This window comes from Manacus candei, unplaced genomic scaffold, assembly GCF_025592945.1.
Source record: "Manacus candei isolate 608988 ecotype Guabito, Panama unplaced genomic scaffold, ASM2559294v1 h1tg000014l, whole genome shotgun sequence".
Lineage (NCBI taxonomy): Eukaryota > Metazoa > Chordata > Aves > Passeriformes > Pipridae > Manacus > Manacus candei.
In genome coordinates, this window is record NW_026138062.1 from 22,351,296 (window position 1) to 22,372,230 (window position 20,935).

General features: G+C 37.0%; 1 protein-coding gene across 1 annotated transcript in view; it reads left to right on the forward strand.

Moving 5' to 3' along the window:
• VWA8 (von Willebrand factor A domain containing 8) overlaps positions 1-20,935 on the forward strand; it is a 185,190-nt gene that overhangs the window by 102,587 nt on the left and 61,668 nt on the right. The window contains exons 25-28 of the mRNA XM_051778665.1: positions 648-853; positions 9,245-9,396; positions 18,626-18,734; positions 19,667-19,805. Coding sequence (XP_051634625.1) covers positions 648-853; positions 9,245-9,396; positions 18,626-18,734; positions 19,667-19,805 — 606 coding nt within the window. The remainder of the gene's footprint in view (positions 1-647; positions 854-9,244; positions 9,397-18,625; positions 18,735-19,666; positions 19,806-20,935) is intronic.

A 20,935-nucleotide genomic window follows, 5' to 3' on the forward strand; every position in this document is an offset into this window, starting at 1 on the left:
TGTTTTTCAAGCTTAGGGTCTCTAATGCTTTTAATCCAAGTCCTTTTTCAGCAAGATCTGATCTTATTTCTGCAAAGTTTTGTATGACTGTTAAAAGGCTCTCTAAGAATAAACTCAATTTTATAGATTATATGTTTGGGATCAACATAATGCAAATATATGGAAAGAATATTTTGCCAAATGTCTTACTATACTTCAAGACAGGCAGGGAGAAGGGAGAAATCCAGTGTTTCCTCTAGACTTCTTAACTGGGTTTGCATTAGGGCCTTCCTGCATTTCAAGATTTCCCTGCATCCTGTGGTGTTTTGAAAGGGTTTGCAAATTGGTCCCATTCAACAAGTTATGTTTTCTTTAAAACGTTTTTCTTTTTTTCTGAATTCATTTGGCTTGTGTTTCTTCTTGAAGTTAATTTCTCCCTCATGATTGGCTTCATTGAAATGACAGGAGAGATCTTCTTGTTTCCAGAAACCTCAATGTTCTTCACATTTTTCAGAGTAGTTTTTGCCTTGTTTAGTTTTAAAAAGCTAGTGCTCAGCATTCTTTTGAGTCATTGCTTTTTCATTAAAGCTGCAATATTAAACTTAAAGGTGCTGTTATGATGCTATCTCTTTATAGATTACTTAACTTTGTGCTTTTTTTCTTTTTAGGGGACATTTTTAGTTGCCATGCTGTTGATAATCCCAAACCACAGTCTGAAATGGCTATGCTAAGACAATATGGTCCTGATGTTCCAGAGCCAATTCTTCAGAAACTGGTAGCTGCTTTTGGAGAGCTCAGGAGCTTAGCTGACCAAGGCATTATTAACTATCCCTATTCAACTAGAGAAGTTGTGAATATTGTAAAACATTTACAGGTACAGTACATCAGATTTAATTGAAAAACTGAGTTCATCACTGTTAATTTTTTAATTCTTGAAGGTTTTAGAAAAAGATGCCATTATTGTTCATGCATTTTTATTTAATTCTTATGAGAAGCTTTACATTTTGAAGGAGCCATCCTATTTAGATGTTCAGATAGTCTGAGGGTAAGGATCACAAATATATATGGGCAGATTTTTTTTCTGCATGTTTATTTATAGATATTAAAAAAAACCCACAAGAGTCTGCTTTTCTACTGTGTGAGAAAATATCACATTCATACTGTGAATACAGTGTGCCATGTTCATACTGGCCCTCACTATAAAATTCCATATTTAACATACAATACTTCAGGGACAGTGCAACTGTTCACTTTATGCTGCTACAAAATTTGTAGGTTTAATTCTTTCCTGTGAAAAAACAAGTTCCTGCTGCATAACAGTAGTACATCACTGGTGGACTCTTTCTAAGGAAAATATTAGATGGATAACAGCTTAACAAGGAGGTACATAGGATCCACAATTACTTCCTACACACATTTAACTGTAAAATCATGATTTTAGAGATGATTTGTTTTTTTAAGTGTTAAAGTCTGACTTTATAAATTGAAAGATGTTTTTTACCTGAAGTATTTGAAATATAAAGTGTCTTAATGCTCTTTGAAATGGCAGTGCTTTTTTTTTGTTCTGTTTATAATCATGAAGTTGGTAATTTGATAATTTATAGACTGTTTCTTGAATTATTGAATCCGAGATTTTAAAAAAAATAGTGAAAATTAATGTCATTAATACAATTAGAATACAATTTCTCACAAATTTTGACCTACTGTTCCTATGTTTAACACTGTATAGTATAGCAGAGTTGCATGGTAGTTTTGGGTTTGTGCTCATGAACTTATTCACAAACATTCTTTTATATACACAGACATTTAGATCCTGCATGTTAGATTTAATACTTATAAAAATCTTCAGTTCATCTAGATTTCTGGGGAGTATAGATTTTTGTGCTCTGTGGTCTCTAAAGTGCAAGAAGGTCTCGAGACAAAATTGGTGCTACTATGATATCAATAATATAAAGAAAAAATAATGCTTTATAACTTTGTACTAAGGATTAACAAGATTCAGACCTAAAAGCTAAGGAATCTATCTAAATAAACACATCAGCAAAGTAGTCTGTTGGGATCCATTACCAGCTGATAGACATTTGTTTACCAAGCTGATAGAACATGTACATGCAGATCTCTAAACACAGTGTTACATTTAAAATGACCATGGAAAAATTACAGACTTGAGTAACAGTTGCTGTGCTGCTGAAAAGCTGATGTTTTTAGGATTTTTTAAAATGAACTTCTTCCTGTCTTCATACCCTTTTTCTGTTCCTACCTTTCTTCCTAGCTTCTTTCCTTCATCATCTGTCTCCAAGTAATCTGAAGTTGTACTGTCTTCTGTTACTAACTGGTGCAGAAACACAGGACTTAATTCTTTTGAGTGTGAATGGCATCTAATTGAAGATTGAAGGAGCTGCATTGCTAATTGTCTTAAGGGCATTTAACTCTCTGCTTCTGCCTCCTTCACTTAATCAGTTAACATCACATCAAGCTGGGCACTGGGCTCAGATCAGCAGGGAAGTTTCCCATCTGCTAATCTTTCACCTCTTTCAAAGTGAAAATATCCAAATAAATCTCCAACATGCAGCTTTGATTTCTTCTGTAACATTTGTTTTCAAGATCCCAGTCTCTTTGAAGGGATGCAACATTTTGTTTACTGTAACTTGTTTTTCAATCTGAATAAATAAAAAGACTGGGAGGAGCCAAATGTAAACAATGAATATAAGCATAATGGTTATTCCAAAGTAAGAAACTTTTAGGTCTTCAGGTAGAGAAGAAAGAGGAAGGAGGGAAATGAGTCAATAAAATTGCTGGTCCTTAGGAAGGAAGGAGGGAAGTTAGTCATGTTATTAAACAATTTCCCTTACAGCAGTTCCACAGCCCCGTTTTCTTTGTACTATTGTGTTGATTTCTTTCACATAATTTTGGAATTTTTTGCTTCTGTAAAAAAACGTTGAATGTTGTGGAGAAAAAAATTGCTTTTGATTACTGCTACCTTAGAGCATATCTGAGCATTGGGACTAGTCAGTTAAAAGTATTTTGATTACTATGCTATCAGCATATTATTAAGCTAATCTCTGCACTCTGATTAATTGTGGTCCTCAGCATATAGGATTGATTCTAGAGTGCAATTACAAGATTATCTTCCCATAAAGATTAGCAAGTACGGAACATGTGGTAATTTACTTGGAGCTAGACACTGTGTTCAGAGCTAGGTTGCCTCTATATTAACTTTTCTTAGGTTTTTTGGCGAAGGTCAAGACACCAAACTATTTTGAAGACATGAAACTGCAGGAATAGGGAAAATTGTCTGATGTAGGTACTTAACTTGGTTGCTGCAACTTTTTCTCCCCACATACTATATAGGGAGTTTGGGTCTTGAAGCTCTAGATGGCAGGTGACCTGAATATAACCTTTTTGTCTTGTTTGCCTCCAGTTTTCAGACTGTGTCAAATGTCAAAAGTGCTTATATTAATAGTGGCTTATGGGCAAGCTAAGAAGCTCTGCTCTTGCTCTGCTGGATTACCATATGCTGCCTGTACTACCAGCGTGGGTGCTATGACTGCTTCTCTGCAATCTAATATGCTATTTTTCATGAGGCCTTGGCAGATGTTAATCAGGAAACCCACATTAACCCAGATAAAACGGCAATAGCTTTTTTATTAACTGTTTTTTAGTTTGGGAAAGCTGAGACTTTTCTGATAGGCCTTCTTTCTTATTTGTATCTGAGATTGTTTTCTAATAGTAAGCACTAGTATAACAGTTTTCAAGCAGTAAATGTCTAAGAAACCTCCTGGACCTGAAGTCTACTAATCATCAGGCTTTTAGGCCTGTTCAGTAAGCTTTTGTGGTAAAATAGGACTTTTTTTTATGTTAAGCCTAATCTCAAAAGAAAACTAGGTTTATCAAATCACAGATTGTATTCATTTCTCACCTTGCTACCAAACGCATCAGTAATAACTTTTTACCCTTTTGGCCAACCACAGTGAATCTCAGTTACCAGTTTTCAAAGATAATTAGGTTTCTGCTGATTTAATCAAAAACAGTGGCTATGTGACAGAGGGACAAGTTGAAATTAGTGTCTCTGTGAGTGGAAAGGCAGGGGGAGAATCCAGCTCCTTGCTTGTCAGTAGATGATGCCCACTAAAGACATGAGCACTGATTAACCATTACTATGCCTGTGGCTCAGAAGAGCCATACACATGATACTTCTGCCCTGCTGACAGGACAACTGAGGAGGCACAGAGAGAGCTGGCAACATTCAGTGAAAGGGCATCAGGGCTGCAGGAGGAAACCAAGAACACAGAGGAATGAGCAGGTAGGGAGAGACCTATTATAATGTGCAGGGTGGACCTTTGAGGTGGTGCTGGCCAGATGGAAAATATGCAGGCATCTGAAGGCACTGGAATATGTAGGGAAGTGAGTGATAGTGAGAACACAAGGTGGAAGTCTAAAACAAAAAAATCTGAACTCATTGCAGACTCAATACCAGATTTACTTATGACTTTGTTTTCAGGGCAATGAGTATACCATATTTTAATTAAGATTCTCTATCTCTACTAAAAAACTACTATTTTACTCGTAGACTTTAAGCAGACTATAGCAATACATCTACTCATGGAATGTTAGATCCATAAAAACATGGATTTTTTTACCAAGCCAAATTCTGTATCAAATAAAGCAAAAAAATATATAGATAAAAATATAAAATTGTTAAAAGCAAAACCTATGTTACTTACTATTTTAAGGAATAGCTGAGAATCTAAGCTGTGAAAATACTCTGAGGTGCACACAGAGGTGTAAGGGGAAGAATCAATGAATGAGAACCAGACAGGCTGATGAGAGATCAATATTTTCTCTAGTAATCTCATTCTAAAAATCAATACAAACCAAATGATTTTTTTTATTTTTGTTCAGCTCAAACCTCAAACATTCAATCTCTTTTGCTTCTTTTATCTTTTTCTTTTTTTTTCCCTTTAAGTAAACGCTCATTTCCTTTCTTCAGTAAGCAATTTTCCAGGCAGTTATTAAAAAGTGATTGAATTTGTTCTGATTAAAATGAGAGATTTGTGATTTTTTTTTTTTTAGTAACTGAAGTAGAGGACTTTTTGACAAGTAGCTTGTGTTCGAAACAGGTTTTATTGGCAGCAGTGATCAGTTGTACCTCAGGAAATTTTTCATGGTGTCCAAGAGGTATGGAACTATTGAGGCAATTCATTGCAGAGAAGGCTATCGATGTCAGAATTATGCAATGATTCAGCAAACCATGGAAATACTTGGAGACTTCTAGTGAAAACCAGATATTATTTGAAGCACTTGACCAAGGTTTCTGCAGTATCTAGTGCAGGACAGGTGAAAGAGCAGATCATGAGTGGATAAGATAGCTTGGTGCCAGTTTGTTGGTCGTGCTTTGCAGTGAGAAGGGGATAACAGAGAAAACGCAGTATTCATCATATACCTAAGGAAAGAATCTAGAATCATAGAATCAACTGGGTTGGAAAAGACCTCCGAGATCATCAAGTCCAACCCTTGACCCAACACAGCCGTGGTTACTAGACCATGGCACTAAGTGCCACATCCAGTCTCATCTTAAAAACCTCCAGGGACGGAGAATCCACCATCTCCCTGAGCAGCCCATTCCAATGTCCGCTTACTCTCTCTGTAAAGAATTTCTTCCTAATATCCAACCTAAACCTCCCCTGGCAGAACTTAAGACCATGCCCTCTTATCCTACTGCTGGTTGCCATGGAGAAGAGACTGATGCCCCCTGGCTACAACCTCCTTTCAGGTAGTTGTAGAGAGCAATGAGACCTCCCCTGAGCCTCCTCTTCTCCAGGCTAAACAGCCCCACCTCCCTCAGCCTCTCCTCACAGGACTTGTGCTTGAGAGTTTGATTATATGGAGTATGCACAATTGTGTTTTTCTCTTCTTATTAAAAAGAAGCCACACTTGAAAACAGACTGAAATAAAGTCCTGCATATGGAGTACTAAGTAGCTTTACACGTTTATGAACCTTACCATCATGTACCTTTTTATAAGTTGGTGGGCTTTTCTTTTTCAGTATGTTTGACTCCAAGGTGCAATTTTCATTATTAGTACTTTGGCTACTAAACATTGTCACAAACTTAAGTTAGAATAGCAGTTGGGAGAAATTTTGGTTTTAGTACCTGTTTAATTCAGTATGGAATGGACATTGTAACAAGGATAGCATAGGCTGTAGGACAACTTATTATCCCACAATAACTTGTATTTCGCTAGACTGTAATAATGCAGAATCTCTAAAAGGTTCCTCATGGATAGGTTTAAAAAGCAGGACATAGTTTAGCATACTTTTATACCAACACTAGTACTAAAATATTCTATGCCATGTATACCACAGATTAAAAAAGGTTTGTACAAGCCTATTTTAGCATTGGTATTCCAGTCTATCACAGTAACTAGCTGAATTTAGTATTGCTTGTGTCACAGGTATTTTATTACAGAGATTAGATATTTATTAAGTTGGGAAAAATATTAAACTCCTTACTAAGGCTGATGTTTGATTAAGAGTACAGGTCAAAACACTTAGGAAAATTTTCTGCTTTCTTCTGTTTTAGTTTTTAAGCAAGACTCAAATATCTTTATTTTTAATACATTTATAAGCTTCTTTGACACTTACATTAAGTCTGTTTTTCAAATTCTTTGTACCAGCCTACTTCACTAGTGGAGAATAAACCAATTAAGACTTCAACTTCCTAAAATACTTCTTCACAAATTTATCTTCATTACTGTAAAAGAGATATACTGAGATTGAAACATCCAGGTCCTGGTCTGAAATATCTAGTATTTGAATGAAAGGCATATGAAGAAAAAGTTAAAAGTTTTTAAATAAAAAAATTCTCACTCCCACCTTTTGCCAGAAAAACAAAGGTAAAATAAAGCTGTTAAGGAGCAAGGTTCTGGTATATATAGCAATTTGGTGATTATTTTTTAAAATGCTTTTTATTTGGTTTGCTCCATTTACATCTGTGGTGGGCTGACCCCTGGCCAGGTGCCACCAAAGCCACTCTGTCACTCCCTTCCTCTGCTGGGCAGAGAAGAGAAAATATAATGAAAGGCTCATGGGTTGAGATAAGGACAGGGAGAGATCACTCGCCAATTACCATTGTGAGCAAAACAGACTCAACTTGGGGAAATTAGTTTAATTTATTCCTAATCAAATCAGAGTAGGGCAATGAGAATTAAACCCAAATCGTAGAACACCTTCACTCCACCCCTCCCTTCCTCCCAAGCTCAGCTTCACTCCTGACTTTCTTTACCTCCTCTGCTCCAGCAGCACAGAAGGACAGAGAGTTGTGGTCTGTTCATCACACATTGTCTCTACCACTGCTTCCTCCTCAGAGGGAGGATTCTTCACACTCTTTCCCTGCTCCATCACGAGGTTCCTCCTACAGGAGACAGACCTCCACAAACTTCTCCAGTATGAGTCCTTTCCGTAGGCTGCATTTCTGCATTAACTGCTCCAGTGTGTGCCTTCCACAGGATCCCAAGTCCTGCCAGCAAACCTGCTCTAATGTGGGCTTCCCGCAGGGTCACAGCCTCCTTTGGGCATATACCTGCTACATCTTGGGGTCCTCCACCTCAGTTTCTTTGTTAATCAGTGGCATAAGTTTCTTTGAGTGGTTCTTCATTTCTCTTATTCCTCCAATTTAACTTATAGAATCATAGAATAGTTTGGGTTGGAAGGTACCTAGTTCCAGCCATTCTGCTGTGGGCAGGGAACTGTCCGCTAGACTAGGTTGCTCAAAATTCCATCCATCCTGGCCTAGAACGCTTCCAAGGATTGGGACATCCACGGCTTCTCTGGGCAACCTGTTTCTAGTGCCTCACCACCCTCACAGTAAAGAATTTCTTCCTAATACCTCACCTAAATTTGCCTTCTTTCAGTTTAAACTCATTCCCCCTTGTCCTATCACTACATGCCCTTGTCAAAAGTCCCTCTCCAGCTCTCTTGTAACCCCTTAGGTACTGGAAGGTTGCCTAAACATCTCCTCAGGGTTTTTTCTTCTCCGGGCTGAACAACTCTCTCAGCCTGTCCTCATAGGAGAGGTGTGCCAGCCCTCTGGTCATCTTCATGGCCCTCCTCTGCACTCACTCCAGCACTTCCTGTGCTGGGGACTCCAGAGCTGGATGCAGTACTCCAGGTGGGGTCTCATAAGAGCAGAGTAGAGGGGCAGAATCCCCTCCCCTCTACCTGCTGGTCACGCTGCTTTTGATGCAGCCCAGGGTACAAATGACTTTCTGGGCTGTGAGCATACAATGTCAGGTCATGTCCATCTTTTCATCCACTGGTACCTCCTGGTCCTTCTTGGCAGGGTTGCTCTCAATCTTTTCACTCTCCAACTTGTATTTATAGCAGTGGTTGCCCCAGTCGAGGTGCAGCACTGTGCACATGGCCTTGTTGAACTTCATGTGGTTCCCATGGCCCCACTTCTCAAGCCTGTCCAGATCCCTCTGCACTTGATCCCACTATGTCATTGATGAAGATATTAAACAGTACTGGTCCCAGTACAACCCCCAAGGGACACCACTTGTCACCCATCTCCATCAGGACCTTGAACCGTTGACCACTGCCCTCAGGATGCAACCATCCAACCAATTCCTCATCCAAAATCATCAATCCAATACAGTAACAAAAATTCCATTGTTGGAGAAATTGATCAAAATTTGATAAACGTTTGGGATTTTTTTAATGTACATGGCACATTTCAACTAGTATTTTTCACTGAGAAAAAAAACTTTGTGAATCCTAAGTGAATTTGTTTCTACGAAAATCCGTCATGATGTAAAGTATTTTTTGGCAAGCAAGCAGTGTATCATCTGTTTTTCTGTATTCAACAATAGAGTGAGAATTCTTAAATGTATGGCTGAATTATACAAATATATGTATTTGTGTTTGATCTTCATTGTTTACAGAAAGTAAATTGAAAAAATACAGGCTGCTTTTAACTATATTTTCTAATGATTACAGCATCTTGTAATGTGTATAATGAAAACAATTCACTATTAATGATGTTGACTATTAAATAATTGTCACATGCTTTTTTGTTTAATTCAACAATTTTTAACTTAGAAATTATGTACCTTCTTTATTCTAGAAACTGAAAGCATAGATTACTTAAGCATTTTTCTGTCGAGAAAAGTTACTATTACAGCTATTCATCTTAGAAGTATGTAATGATATGCTGTAACTTAATAGGTAGTCACTGAAAGATATTTAGGAGTCTTTGTTTCTTCACAGAAATTTCCAGCTGAAGGACTCGCAAATGTTGTTCGAAACGTGTTTGACTTTGACTCCTACAACAAGGAAATGTGTGAAATTTTGTACAACACTTTGCACAAGTATGGAATACCTATTGGAGCAAAACCGACCAATGTACAACTGGCCAAGGAGTAAGAATAACATAAAATATATGTTAAGAAGACATATTTCTCATGATCACTTTTTATAGTGTGTTATCTTGCTGCTAAGTGATTTAAAAACAACCTGGAATGCTTGAAAGTCAATCCTCCACTGGTTCAAATTTATAATCTTCCAAATAAGCTACAACAATATAAAATACTTCGTAATGGAGTATTTGCTTATTATTACATTTAATCTTTAATGTCCATGTACATACTGATAGCTTGTAAGGTAAACAGTTACATCTTAATAAAGGGAAATACTTGTTTCTTCTCCTGTGTTTTTAATTGAATCGCAACACACTTCTGTCCTGTTATTTATCATCTAAATCTGTAGAAACAAAAGTTGTCTTCAGTGGTAGTTGGGTTTTGTCTTTGATGCTCGCAAAAGGCTCTACGAAAATATTTCTGCCGAATGGGGCAATTCATGTAAGGTCTAAGAACCATTTTTGTATGTGTCTGTAAATCACAATTATTCTTGGATTATATTACCAGTTGACATATTGCACCATATACTTTTTTCTAGAGATTAGAATCAAAATAGCTACGTTATGTATTAATGCCCTCTGCCCTTCAAGCCCCATCCCACTCCCTGAAGGGACCTTACCAGAAGGCTGGAGAGGGACTTTTGACAAGGGCATGTAGTGACAGGACAAGGGGGAATGACTTTAAACTGAATGAGGGCAGGTTTAGATTAGGTATTGGGAAGAAATTGTTTACTATGAGGGTGGTGAGACACTGACACAAGTTGCCCAGAGAAGCTATGGATGCCCCATCCCTAGAAGTGTCCAAGGCCAGGTTGGATGGAATTATGAACAACCTAGTCCAGTGTAAGATGTTCCTACCCACAGCAGAGGGATTGGAACTAGATGATCTTTAAGGTCCCTTCCAACCCAAACCATTCTATGATCCTGTGATTCTATGAACAAATATAATTAATTCTTCTAAAATTCACAGGAAACAGACTTAAGTAGATCATATTGAAAAGCAATTGGAAAACTTACTCTGTCTTGAACTTTAATACATAAATTATTTTTGAAGAAACAAATATTTCCCTTTCATGGAGAAAGCTTTATGGATATATAGAAAATTGAGTCTGCCATGTGACACATATATTTTATATTTGCTGAGGAGGGACTGATTAAAATGGTATGATGTCTTGATATTTACTCCAGTGTAGGTGACTGTGCACTGGAACAAATTGCCCAGAGAGGTTATAGAGTCTCCCTCACTGGAGATATTCAAGAACCATCTGGATACAGTCCTGTGCCTTGTGCTCTAGAATCATCTTGCTGGAGCAAGGAGGTTGTACCAGATAACCTGCTCTGGTCATTTCCAACCTTACCCATTCTATGATATTAAGTGTCCATGTGAATGTAGGTTTCTCCTGATGGAGTACTACTGTTATATCTAACATCTTACATATAACTATTCAAAAAGATTGGCAGTGTAGTGCCTGTGGTGTACCTTTTAATTTTGTTGACAGGATTGTTACATGCCTAGGCAACCAGCAACTACAATTTCTGCCAAATTGACAGTACACACTTGAAACTCTTGCCATGGTTTCTCTGCTAAAAGTCCCTCGGTAACTTCTCTTTTCAAGAATTATGACGTTTGCTATAGTTTTTGAGAAATTTGCTCTTTGTATAATTTTTAGAAGTCTTAGATGTGGGAGAGGACTCTTTAGTAATGAGAAGATCAGAGGTTTAGGAAGCATAAGAGAAAGACTGCTGTAATTGGGGACAGCTCAGTCTAGAAGTGATAAAATAGAAGAATGCATTAGTTATATTGATGCAATTATATTGAATTAAAGATAATCACGTGATCATTTTTAATTCATCACTGAGGTTTCATAGGACAGGTTGCGCCAAGGATGAAGGACTTACAAGAACCCCACAAAACTTCACTTGACTGGCAGCTATGAGCACATTCTTTATACACTGATACCCAAGGGGAGGAGAAACTACAGAAGTGGTTCACACACAGTTGATAAAAGCGACATTTTCTTAGATCTCACCATCTGGGCTGACCACCTGGCTCTCATGATCCAGAAATCTGTGTCTCAATCCCTTACTACTTCCGGAATTTGAGGTTATCCTACTGCTCCATTGCAGGACAACCTTGCTGTTGATCATGAGATTTAACCCTATGGAGCTTGTAAGCCACAGGCAGATCACCTTGAATTACAGACATCTTTCAGGAATGGTTTCAGCACAGTTGATTCTACCTTGGGGTAAAAGAACATTGAGATAATCTCTTCAAATCTACTCCAGTCCATAATTGCAAGCTCCTGTGATGGACACATTGAGGTAATTTGGTATATTGTGTTTGGACCACTGCAGAAAAGGTACTAGAGTACTGACCTCCTCTCTAATGTTTTCCATGAATCTGAGAGGAGGATAATGATGCTTATGTGGTCCGTCCCACTACCTTATAGAAACTTTATCTCTTTTTTTTCATGATTCATGCCTGACGACCTTCAGAGATGGAGTTCTATAACCTCCCAAAGCAAGTCAGTCTTGTTGCTAAATATCCTTGCCATTAGAAAGTCACCTTTCAATCTTTCCTCTTTTTTAAGGCCATTGGTTGATTTTATTTTTCTTTTATGTTCCCTTTCTTCACTTGATTTGTGTCTATCTTTAAGCATTGTGTGTGAAACTGGGCGAGTTCGTTTCTAGTGGAGCCAAGTACAAGAGTATAGAACATAGATGTACAGAGATGTATTTCATGCCACGGTTCCTTTTAAAAAGCTCAGTATGTTTGCATTTCTTTCAATGTTTAACTCACCTCTGGTTTTCTAAACATAAACCTCCACATCCTTTCTGCAGAACCCTCCATAGCTCTTATCCCGTCGTCACTTTATGTAATCAACTTCCTTCGTGCTTACACTTTTCTTACTGTCTTGTATTTTTTCAAGTTAGTTCTCTGACTTGTCAAGATCACTTTCTGTTTTAAACTCGTTTTCCTACCTGCTTCTAGGCTCTCACAAGTTTACAGTCTGAAGGTTTACCAGATATGATTTCTACATTGTTCTAGCAAAAACAGCATACCCCCACAGATGACTTCTGTGCTCCCGTCTTAATTTTCTAGACTTCTAAGACTTACTAGTTATCGTAATAAATTGCTCAGGGTTTCTACTAAGTAACATGAACACTGGGATAGTAGTCCAAACCAATTCTGCCCAAGGATGTTAGTCAAACCTACAGCAAATTCATTGTATAAGAATACAAAGTTTTGCATTATAGAAGCATTTCCAGGAGATTCTAGGACAGGAAAATCATTATACTGAAATGCTCACTACTTTATACAGGTATCTTCTGGCTTGTCTTGTATCAAATGATTTGTGAATCTTTATTTTAATAAGCTTTGGAGAAGTCTGTCACATACTACTTAATATAAAAGTTGTATAAATCAGAACTACTTAAATTGCTACTGAAACATAACTGCTGTAAATACAGGAAAGAAACCATGAGGCACACTGGCAATGCACTATAATACAGGGTCTCAACAGAAGAAACTTTAGGGTTGTATCCAGCTGAAATTACAAGGGAAATTGAACAGACGCTAGCAGTGAGTCTTATGGGAATTTTAGGTGAGACTTTGGAATTAATATACCTAATCATGGATGGAAAGATTAGATGGTATCTAATGACCATGTAGAAAATAATTCTTGCAATAGTTCTTTTTTTGAGATAGAAATTAATTTGTAGATACTAATTTGTTTATTTGCAAAATTAGTATCATATATTAGACCTCTAAAGCAATGCTTTACTTGAGCTTTTTGTTTTCTTCGGTTGTCATTTTTTCCCAGATAGGGACCTGGGAGTTTGGATTGACAGGAAGCTGAACACGAACCAGCAGTGTGCCCAGGTGGCCAAGAAGGCATCCTGACCTGTATCAGGAACAGTGTGGCCAGCAGGTCCAGGGAAGTGATTCTTCCCCTGTTCTGAGTGCTGGTGCGGCCACACCTCGAGTACCGTGTCCAGTTCTGGGCCCCTCAGTTCAGGAAGGATATTGAGGTGCTGGAGCAGGTCCAGAGAAGAGCAATGAGGCTGGTGAAGGGACTCGAGCACAAGTCCTGTGAGGAGAGGCTGAGGGAGGTGGGGCTGTTTAGCCTGGAGAAGAGGAGGCTCAGGGGAGGCGTCATGACTCTCTGCAACTACCTGAAAGGAGGTTGTAGCCAGGTGGGCATCAGTCTCTTTTCCCTGGCAACCAGCATCAGGATAAGAGGGCATGGTCTTAAGCTCTGCCAGGGGAGGTTTAGGTTGGATATTAGGAAGAATTCTTTACAGAGAGAGTAAGCAGACGTTGGAATGGGCTGCCCAGGGAGGTGGTGGATTCACTGTCCCTGGAGGTTTTTAAGATGAGAGTGGATGTGGCACTTAGTGCCATGGTCTAGTAACCACGGTGGTGTTGGGTCAAGGGTTGGACTTGATGATCTCAGAGGTCCTTTCCAACTCGGCTGATTCTGTAATTCTCTGATAACGATTCTTCAAGGCACTGACATGTTCCGTATTGTCAGATTATAACATTATGATATTGTCTGTCCCTCCTCATATCACCTGTCCAGTAGTTTATAATTTTTATCAGTATTGTGCGTAAAGCAGATGGCTTGTCTGCGATGCTTTGCCAAGACATAGTGGGTAAAATAAATTACTCGTGGTACTAACTCATTATCTTTCTTTATGTACAATTACATTTTGTTTTTCACATTGACATCTGTTACATCACATTTGTCTGAACTCATGTTAATCTGCCACTTTGGTGCACAGTTTAGACCATCTGCAGTTTCTAGGTAAAACAGCATTTAGCTCTAATTCTGACATTTATCCTTGCTGAAACTGCCATTCCGTATTTTTCCTCCTGTCACTATCCACATCCAAGTGCTTCTTATAATTTGATTATTTTTTTACATTAACTGAATTTTCTGTATGTAATATAAATATGTAATTTTAACAGCTTTAATTTTCTCATGAGACTGTTCTTTGATGTTGGTTTTTCCCCCCCCAGGTAATCTGTAGTTAATTGTTGGATATGTCTCATATCATATATGTCTATTGTCCATCCTGTGCACTGTGGGGGCAGCTGAGGGTGGGCTTTGCACTTGACTATCAGCGAACACGGGTTTTAACATACGACTGTTCTGAATATCTACTGCTTATATTTTTAATCAAAATATGTTTGAATAAATTGAGGACAACTGGCTGGTAAGGAATTTTCCTGATTTCAGACTATATCTTCCTTTAGTCCAGAAAGGTTACATGGGATGGAAGTCTTTTCAGCTACATGGACCACAGACTATTACTGGAGCCCTTGAATAATATATTCCATGCCAACACTGAACTGTTTTACAAGATCATGTATTAAACAGCTTTGTTGCCTGTCTTAGTTCATGTCCGCAGCTGTACTAGTCTGGCAGTGAAGAATTTGCATTCAGTGGAACTTCAGTCTTACAAGATTCATAGCAATTTTCCACTGTGTTCTCCAAATAAATAACTTTATGAAGCAGATTCTGTTGCCTTTTTGAACACAGTTGTTTGGGTTTGGGGTTTTTTGTTGTTTGATTTTATTTTTTTAATAGCCTAAAATGAATTTATTTTCTGAAATCAAAAATATAAAAATGGGAAGAAATTGTGTTCTGTAGGTGTCATTTTGAAAAGTTTTCTAGCAGCATAAGAGAATTACCTTTTGACAGATCATCTCCCCTTAGACTGCTGTGCATGAAGAAACTCAGACTAGATAGTAATTTTTTGTAGAATTGCCTCATCGGCTCTAAGTCCCATGCAATCACTTTTCTGAACAAAGTACCTGCTTGTGTATACATTTCATGGACAACAGTAATACTGTAGAAAACCAGGATCTAAAATTAAGAGCGAATAAACATTAAAATAAAAAACCCCTGAATTTTCCTTAAGCAAAAGGCTTTGACAGATCATAATCAAAGAACTGATCAGTTCTTGCTTTTAAATCTTGGCTTAAATTACTTGCTTTTAAATCTTGTCTTTCTTACAAGATTAGTGCAGTCTGTCCTGTAGTTTTTCTGTTTTAGAAACCCTTTCCAGGTTTGAGAAAAGAAAAAATCACTGATCACTCAGTACACCCCTAGCTGGAGAGAGCAGTGGAGTCTCAGTACTCTTTTTACTGAGCCACTGCACTTTTTATACCCATCAGATCTCTTTGCCTTGCATATTTTTGCCAGTGTTGACATTTCCATAGTATTCTGTATGCCACTTAAGTAAATGTTATATGGTTAACTAATTTGAAATACAGCAGTGTGGCAGGAGCACCTTGTGAAGATTTTACTAGTACTGTCACTTAAAGTTATTTTCAAAACATACTTTTTAATTATAAGTTATAGGAAAAGAAGAAAATTTCCCTTCTTCGCTGTGTATCATATATATTCGCTAGAGGAAGGCTGTTGAGATGTATACATATTTTCAGTGTGGGCATGTTCCAGTCCTTCTGCACCCTCAGTCTCTTCTGAAAGTTATTCAGGAGGCAGACCTTTAATGCCACCAGCTTCTTCAATACTCAGTCTTTCTTGGACCAAATTTGTATGAGAGAACAGTGAGATGGAGAAAAAAAATTGTCAATCCCTAGAAGAATAAGATCCCTATTACTTTGACAAAGAGCTCTGTATTATGAACTCTACTTTCTGTTTTATTCTTAAATTCTGATCTACATTTCCCTACTCCTTCCTGTTTATGATGACTTGGTCTGCTGCCTCAGAGAAAGTAAATCATTTAGAAATGGGGAAGAGAACAAAACCTCAAGAATCTAGGAGAAAGGAGAAATCAGTTTTCCTGAGGGAAGAGAGGAACTATTAGCAAAGAAAATCTCCAGAATGCTGAAACAGAGTGGAAATGTTTTGTTTCTTTGGGAATGTTTTGTTTCTTTGCAATCTGTAATTCTACTGCTATATAAAGCACAGTATTTGGTTAGAACTGGTTATTTACATATGTTTTGTGTTACATTTTATAGCTATTCATGATTATTAGTAAAGCTGTTGATTTCTGGGATGTTGTCCATGGGAGTAATGTGTAAGGAATTAAAACTAAAGTCCAAATCCTTGTGAAAGTCGATGTTCCACTGAGCTAACAGGAAATAATTATTCCTGATTATAGACATATCAGAGATTATGCTACTTGGACTCATAGAGCAAAAAGAAATCTCCAGGATTTTTTTGCACACAAGGCAGCTTGTGGTTCAAGAAATAACCAATGTTTTGCCAACAAATCATTTAGAAACCCCAAATGGAAGACTATAGTAAAATTCTAGACATCTAAATTGACATTTAGTATAGTGACTTGACTGTTTACCCATTCTCTGACTGCAGGAATAAATTTCGCTAAGATTTTTGTGTATGTTGAAATAGTGCGTCCTGAATGTTTTTCCCTAATAGTGTTGGATGTTGTCATCTGCCATATTGTACTTGCTTGCCTTTTTTTTTTTTTTTTTGAGTCTGGCTTAATTTCTCTTCTTAATTTGGGAAGAATTTTGGCTAGATTAGCTAGGTGTAAAGAATGGAAAAATACAAACTGAAGTGAGGAAGAATTCAAAATTAATCGCTCTGCAAACATTGACATCTATTAATATTCTTAATTAGGCAACAAACAGGCAATGAAGATTCTTTTGGTTCTGACTAAGAGAGGGAATTAATGGGATGCACTTTACATGTCCCAGTGGCATATTGCTGACACCTGGATATTTATTTGTCTATGAGCACCAACAATCTATATCATCCACAAAATTTTCTGTTTGCAAAAAGTGTCTTTCGCTGTCCTGGCAGATGGTCCAAACACATAAAGGTGATGGAGGCTGAGTGTCTGTCTGCCTTCAATTTCTGGCTTCTCCTGGTGGCTTGAGGTTTGGTGTCAATATACCATTAAGAAACATTAACACATCTTTCCTGCATGAGTAGCAAAGATTGGAGGATATTTGTGTTCATTCCCTGACTTTTCCTCTTAAGTTTTTAGGGGAAAAATAAAACAAAAATAGAATTCCCTAAGTTTCATATATAGTCCAACTGAAGTTTTTTGTTGTTTTTTTTTTTTATTTGAGATCCCTTCTTATTCTATATAATATAAAGAAGAAATTAAACAAATCTCTAGTATCTAGAAGGACCAGTTTAAATGGTGAGGAGAGGGAAAATAATTATAACAGTAGGAACAAGAATCATCAGATAGAACAGAGACCAAGCAGATCCTTTTAACAAACAGTCTAAGAGAACTTCCTTAAAATAGACTTTGAAGATATTTATAGAAACTGGGAGAAGGAATGTCTTCTATTCTCTTGCCAAGTCCTGTAGCTGTATGGTAATGTGCAACGACATGGAACACAGAATGTTGTTTTGATAGGAGGTCTCTTTAGGAGCAATTGATCCCAAGTAAAAGAAACCAAAAGTTATAAGTTCATTAGCTTGAAGGTATTCATGCCATTTAATGAATTCAAATTGCTCTCAGTGGTTGCAAATCACTTCAGAGGAAAGAAATAAAAATTGTGCTGTTCCTATTTTGCTGTCATGCTACACTGTCATACACCAACATTTTCTTTTCCTATATAAATGAGTTTTACTGTCATCCCTGTATTTCTTCCCTAAATAAAAGGTACAGAAATGAATAAATCTACTAAATTCATACTAAATTAATGAATTTACTTACCAAGGCAAGTAAATGTGGCTTTTGAAGATGTCCCTGTCCTTTCTGTAGATGGTGTTGGCCAGAAGGCAATGGGGTACTCTCATGTCTGTATTACTTTGCCTTTGTTCATGTGACTAGTGGTAAAATAAATAGAAATAATTAATGAAACTTTTATTGCATTGTTAACTAGCTACAGTGTTTACTTTGCTTATTCTGCTGGGCTTTAGATGAGTGAGCCACTGACAGGAGTTCCTTTAACGGTTGCTATCATACCCTACCTGATCCGAATAAAGCAAAGCAAGACATGATTTGGATATATTTTGCTGCATATGTCACAAAATTTATCCTTTTTAGGCAATTTTATATGCATTGCTTCTTCTTTTATCATACTGCGTAGATTGTGACTGTATTAGTAATACAGGAGACTAAGTTTTTTATGATTTAAAAAGGAATGAAATCTTTTTAGCAAGGAATCTTCAGATATATTTCTTTAGAAAAATGCAATTGTTTAAATTATTTATTCCGTATCAGTTACAGGTTAATAAATGTACAGATTCACTTGTTCTTCTATTATTTGACAGACTGCCATTACCAGATCATAAATTTATGGGCTACTGGAAAGTTGATCAGCCAGGAAATGCACAACAGAAGCTGCTGTGTCCATCAGAAACTCAAAAAATAGATGTAAAGGTTTGTATTTTAAACTTTTTTTCCAATTCATATAATACTGGTTTTATGTACTGGGACATGAAGGATCTAAAATGTGATTAATTTCTCTAGGAAAAAGAGTGTGTACAAAGTGTGGTCCTTATCATTTGTTCTTGGGGTTTTTATACTGACCAGAACAATATCATTTTTATATACCTAGCCCTCACAATGTAAGATGTGCTTTAAAATCACTAAGATTGCCAGAAGTTCTTTAAAAGAGATTTTTATAAGAATATTGAAAGTACCACATGTGAAAGAACTTCATAGCTGTTTTGGATGCTTGGAGGTGGCCAGTTTCAGACCCCAGACCTCAATTATTGACTACAATCAGAGACTGAAAATAAAGCCGTTTTCTTTTTCTATTTTGCATACAGCTGAATTCTTACAAGTCTTTGGCACTTCCAAGTTTGAATCTGAACTTTTGGTAAAATTTTATCTGCAGCCAAAGTTTCTAAGTCCTTTTCAGCTCTGGGCTCTTGGTTGAACTTCAGTAATTATTACTGCAGTGAGTGAGGAAAAACATTAATTTCTGATGTGATGTAGGGGTGAGATTTAAACTTTATATAAAAAGAAATTGCCATCGAACTTCTTTGAAACAAAAATATTCTGATTTTTTTCCTTGTATGAACTGCTTTTTATCAGTACATGATATCTCCTTCATGTCATTAAGCAATAATGGTTCCAAACCATTAAAAGACTAAAGTGAAAAGGCATAATGGTTTCTGTACTGTAAAGAAAATGGTAGTATGGACATTCAGAGAGCTTGCAGAAAACATTTCCTTTTCCCTTTTATTTAGCTAGTAATTGGTCTGGTTTTGGTGTTAAGAGTATTATGCCTTGAAGATTTCTAGATTTTCATGAAAAATGGAGAGTGGGATATTTTAGGAAGCCCTCATTGTTGTCGTTTGTTTTAGGGCCCTGTGTACTTAAATATTCAAGGCTTTCCAGTGGAACGACATGAAGCCAGGTCCCTCAATTTCACTGAAGAACTTGCTTTTTGGACACTGCCTTTAGATGAAATTAACATAGTTTGTGATGTCACTGTAACCAAAGGTACCGTAAGAAAAGCTACTAACTTTTATGTTGATCCCAAGTATTATAAATAGTGACATATCCTGGAGAAGATGAAGGACTAGACTGTTGACTTCGTAAGCATAGTAACACTTCCGTGCATTTATAGTAGTGGATATTTCTAGATGTGTTTGCAATGGAGTACAGGCATAATACTAGGAATTTTAATATTGGAATTAAAATATCTACTATGGGAACGGACTATAGGAATAATAATTTTTTATTTCCACTTTTTTTTTAAACAGCAGGTGAAATACAAAATTAATCAGTCATTGAATTTGGAGCATAATTTCACCGAGTCATTGTGGTCTTTGTAAGGATATGCATCCTTCTCAAACTAAGGGAAAGATGTGTAAATAGAGTAAAACACAGCCACAAAATTGCAAGTCTGCATTACTTAAAAACGATTCTTTGACTTTTCCTCTGTCAGTTCGATTTTAATACAAATTTTTTAACTTGGAGAGTGCTGTGCTTTTTTTCCACCGTTCTCATGCTGATTAAAATTCTTTCTCACTGGATCAAACCTGCCTTGACCTGTACTACTTATGTCTCAAAGCGAATTGCACCATTGGAAATATTCATAAATGTATTTAGCGTTCATAATTTTAAACATGTCTAAACTTTATTGTTGTTATAAACAGATCATTAATGATCAATACTGGAATGATGCTTTTTCTACTTGTAGTACAACTTTTAAATAGATTAGCAGACTTTTATGGCAACAAAACAGAAATTAGGTGGCTCTGTATTGATTTCAAGAATAGTCTGCAGTCACTCAGGAAGGTGCTACATGTGAAAAGTTCTGGAAGGAATACATGAATTTTAAGGGAAGATGGGATAGAGAACGAGGGTGAACCAAGATTATAAACAAACAAAATCGAATGAAAAGGTGTTTTACATATTAGCAGCTGGCAGATGCTGTAGTCCTGTCTAGACAAATGTGTCTTGGACTGCTTGTTTGTCAATAGTGTTACAAGATTCTGCCTGTTAATATTTAATCAGTATCAAGAGATCATTTCTCTCTTTATCTTCCTGTGTCAACAGAAGTGATTTTTCTGTACTTTTTGCTGTATTATCTGCCAAGTTTATGACACATCTATTTCCAGAAGAGC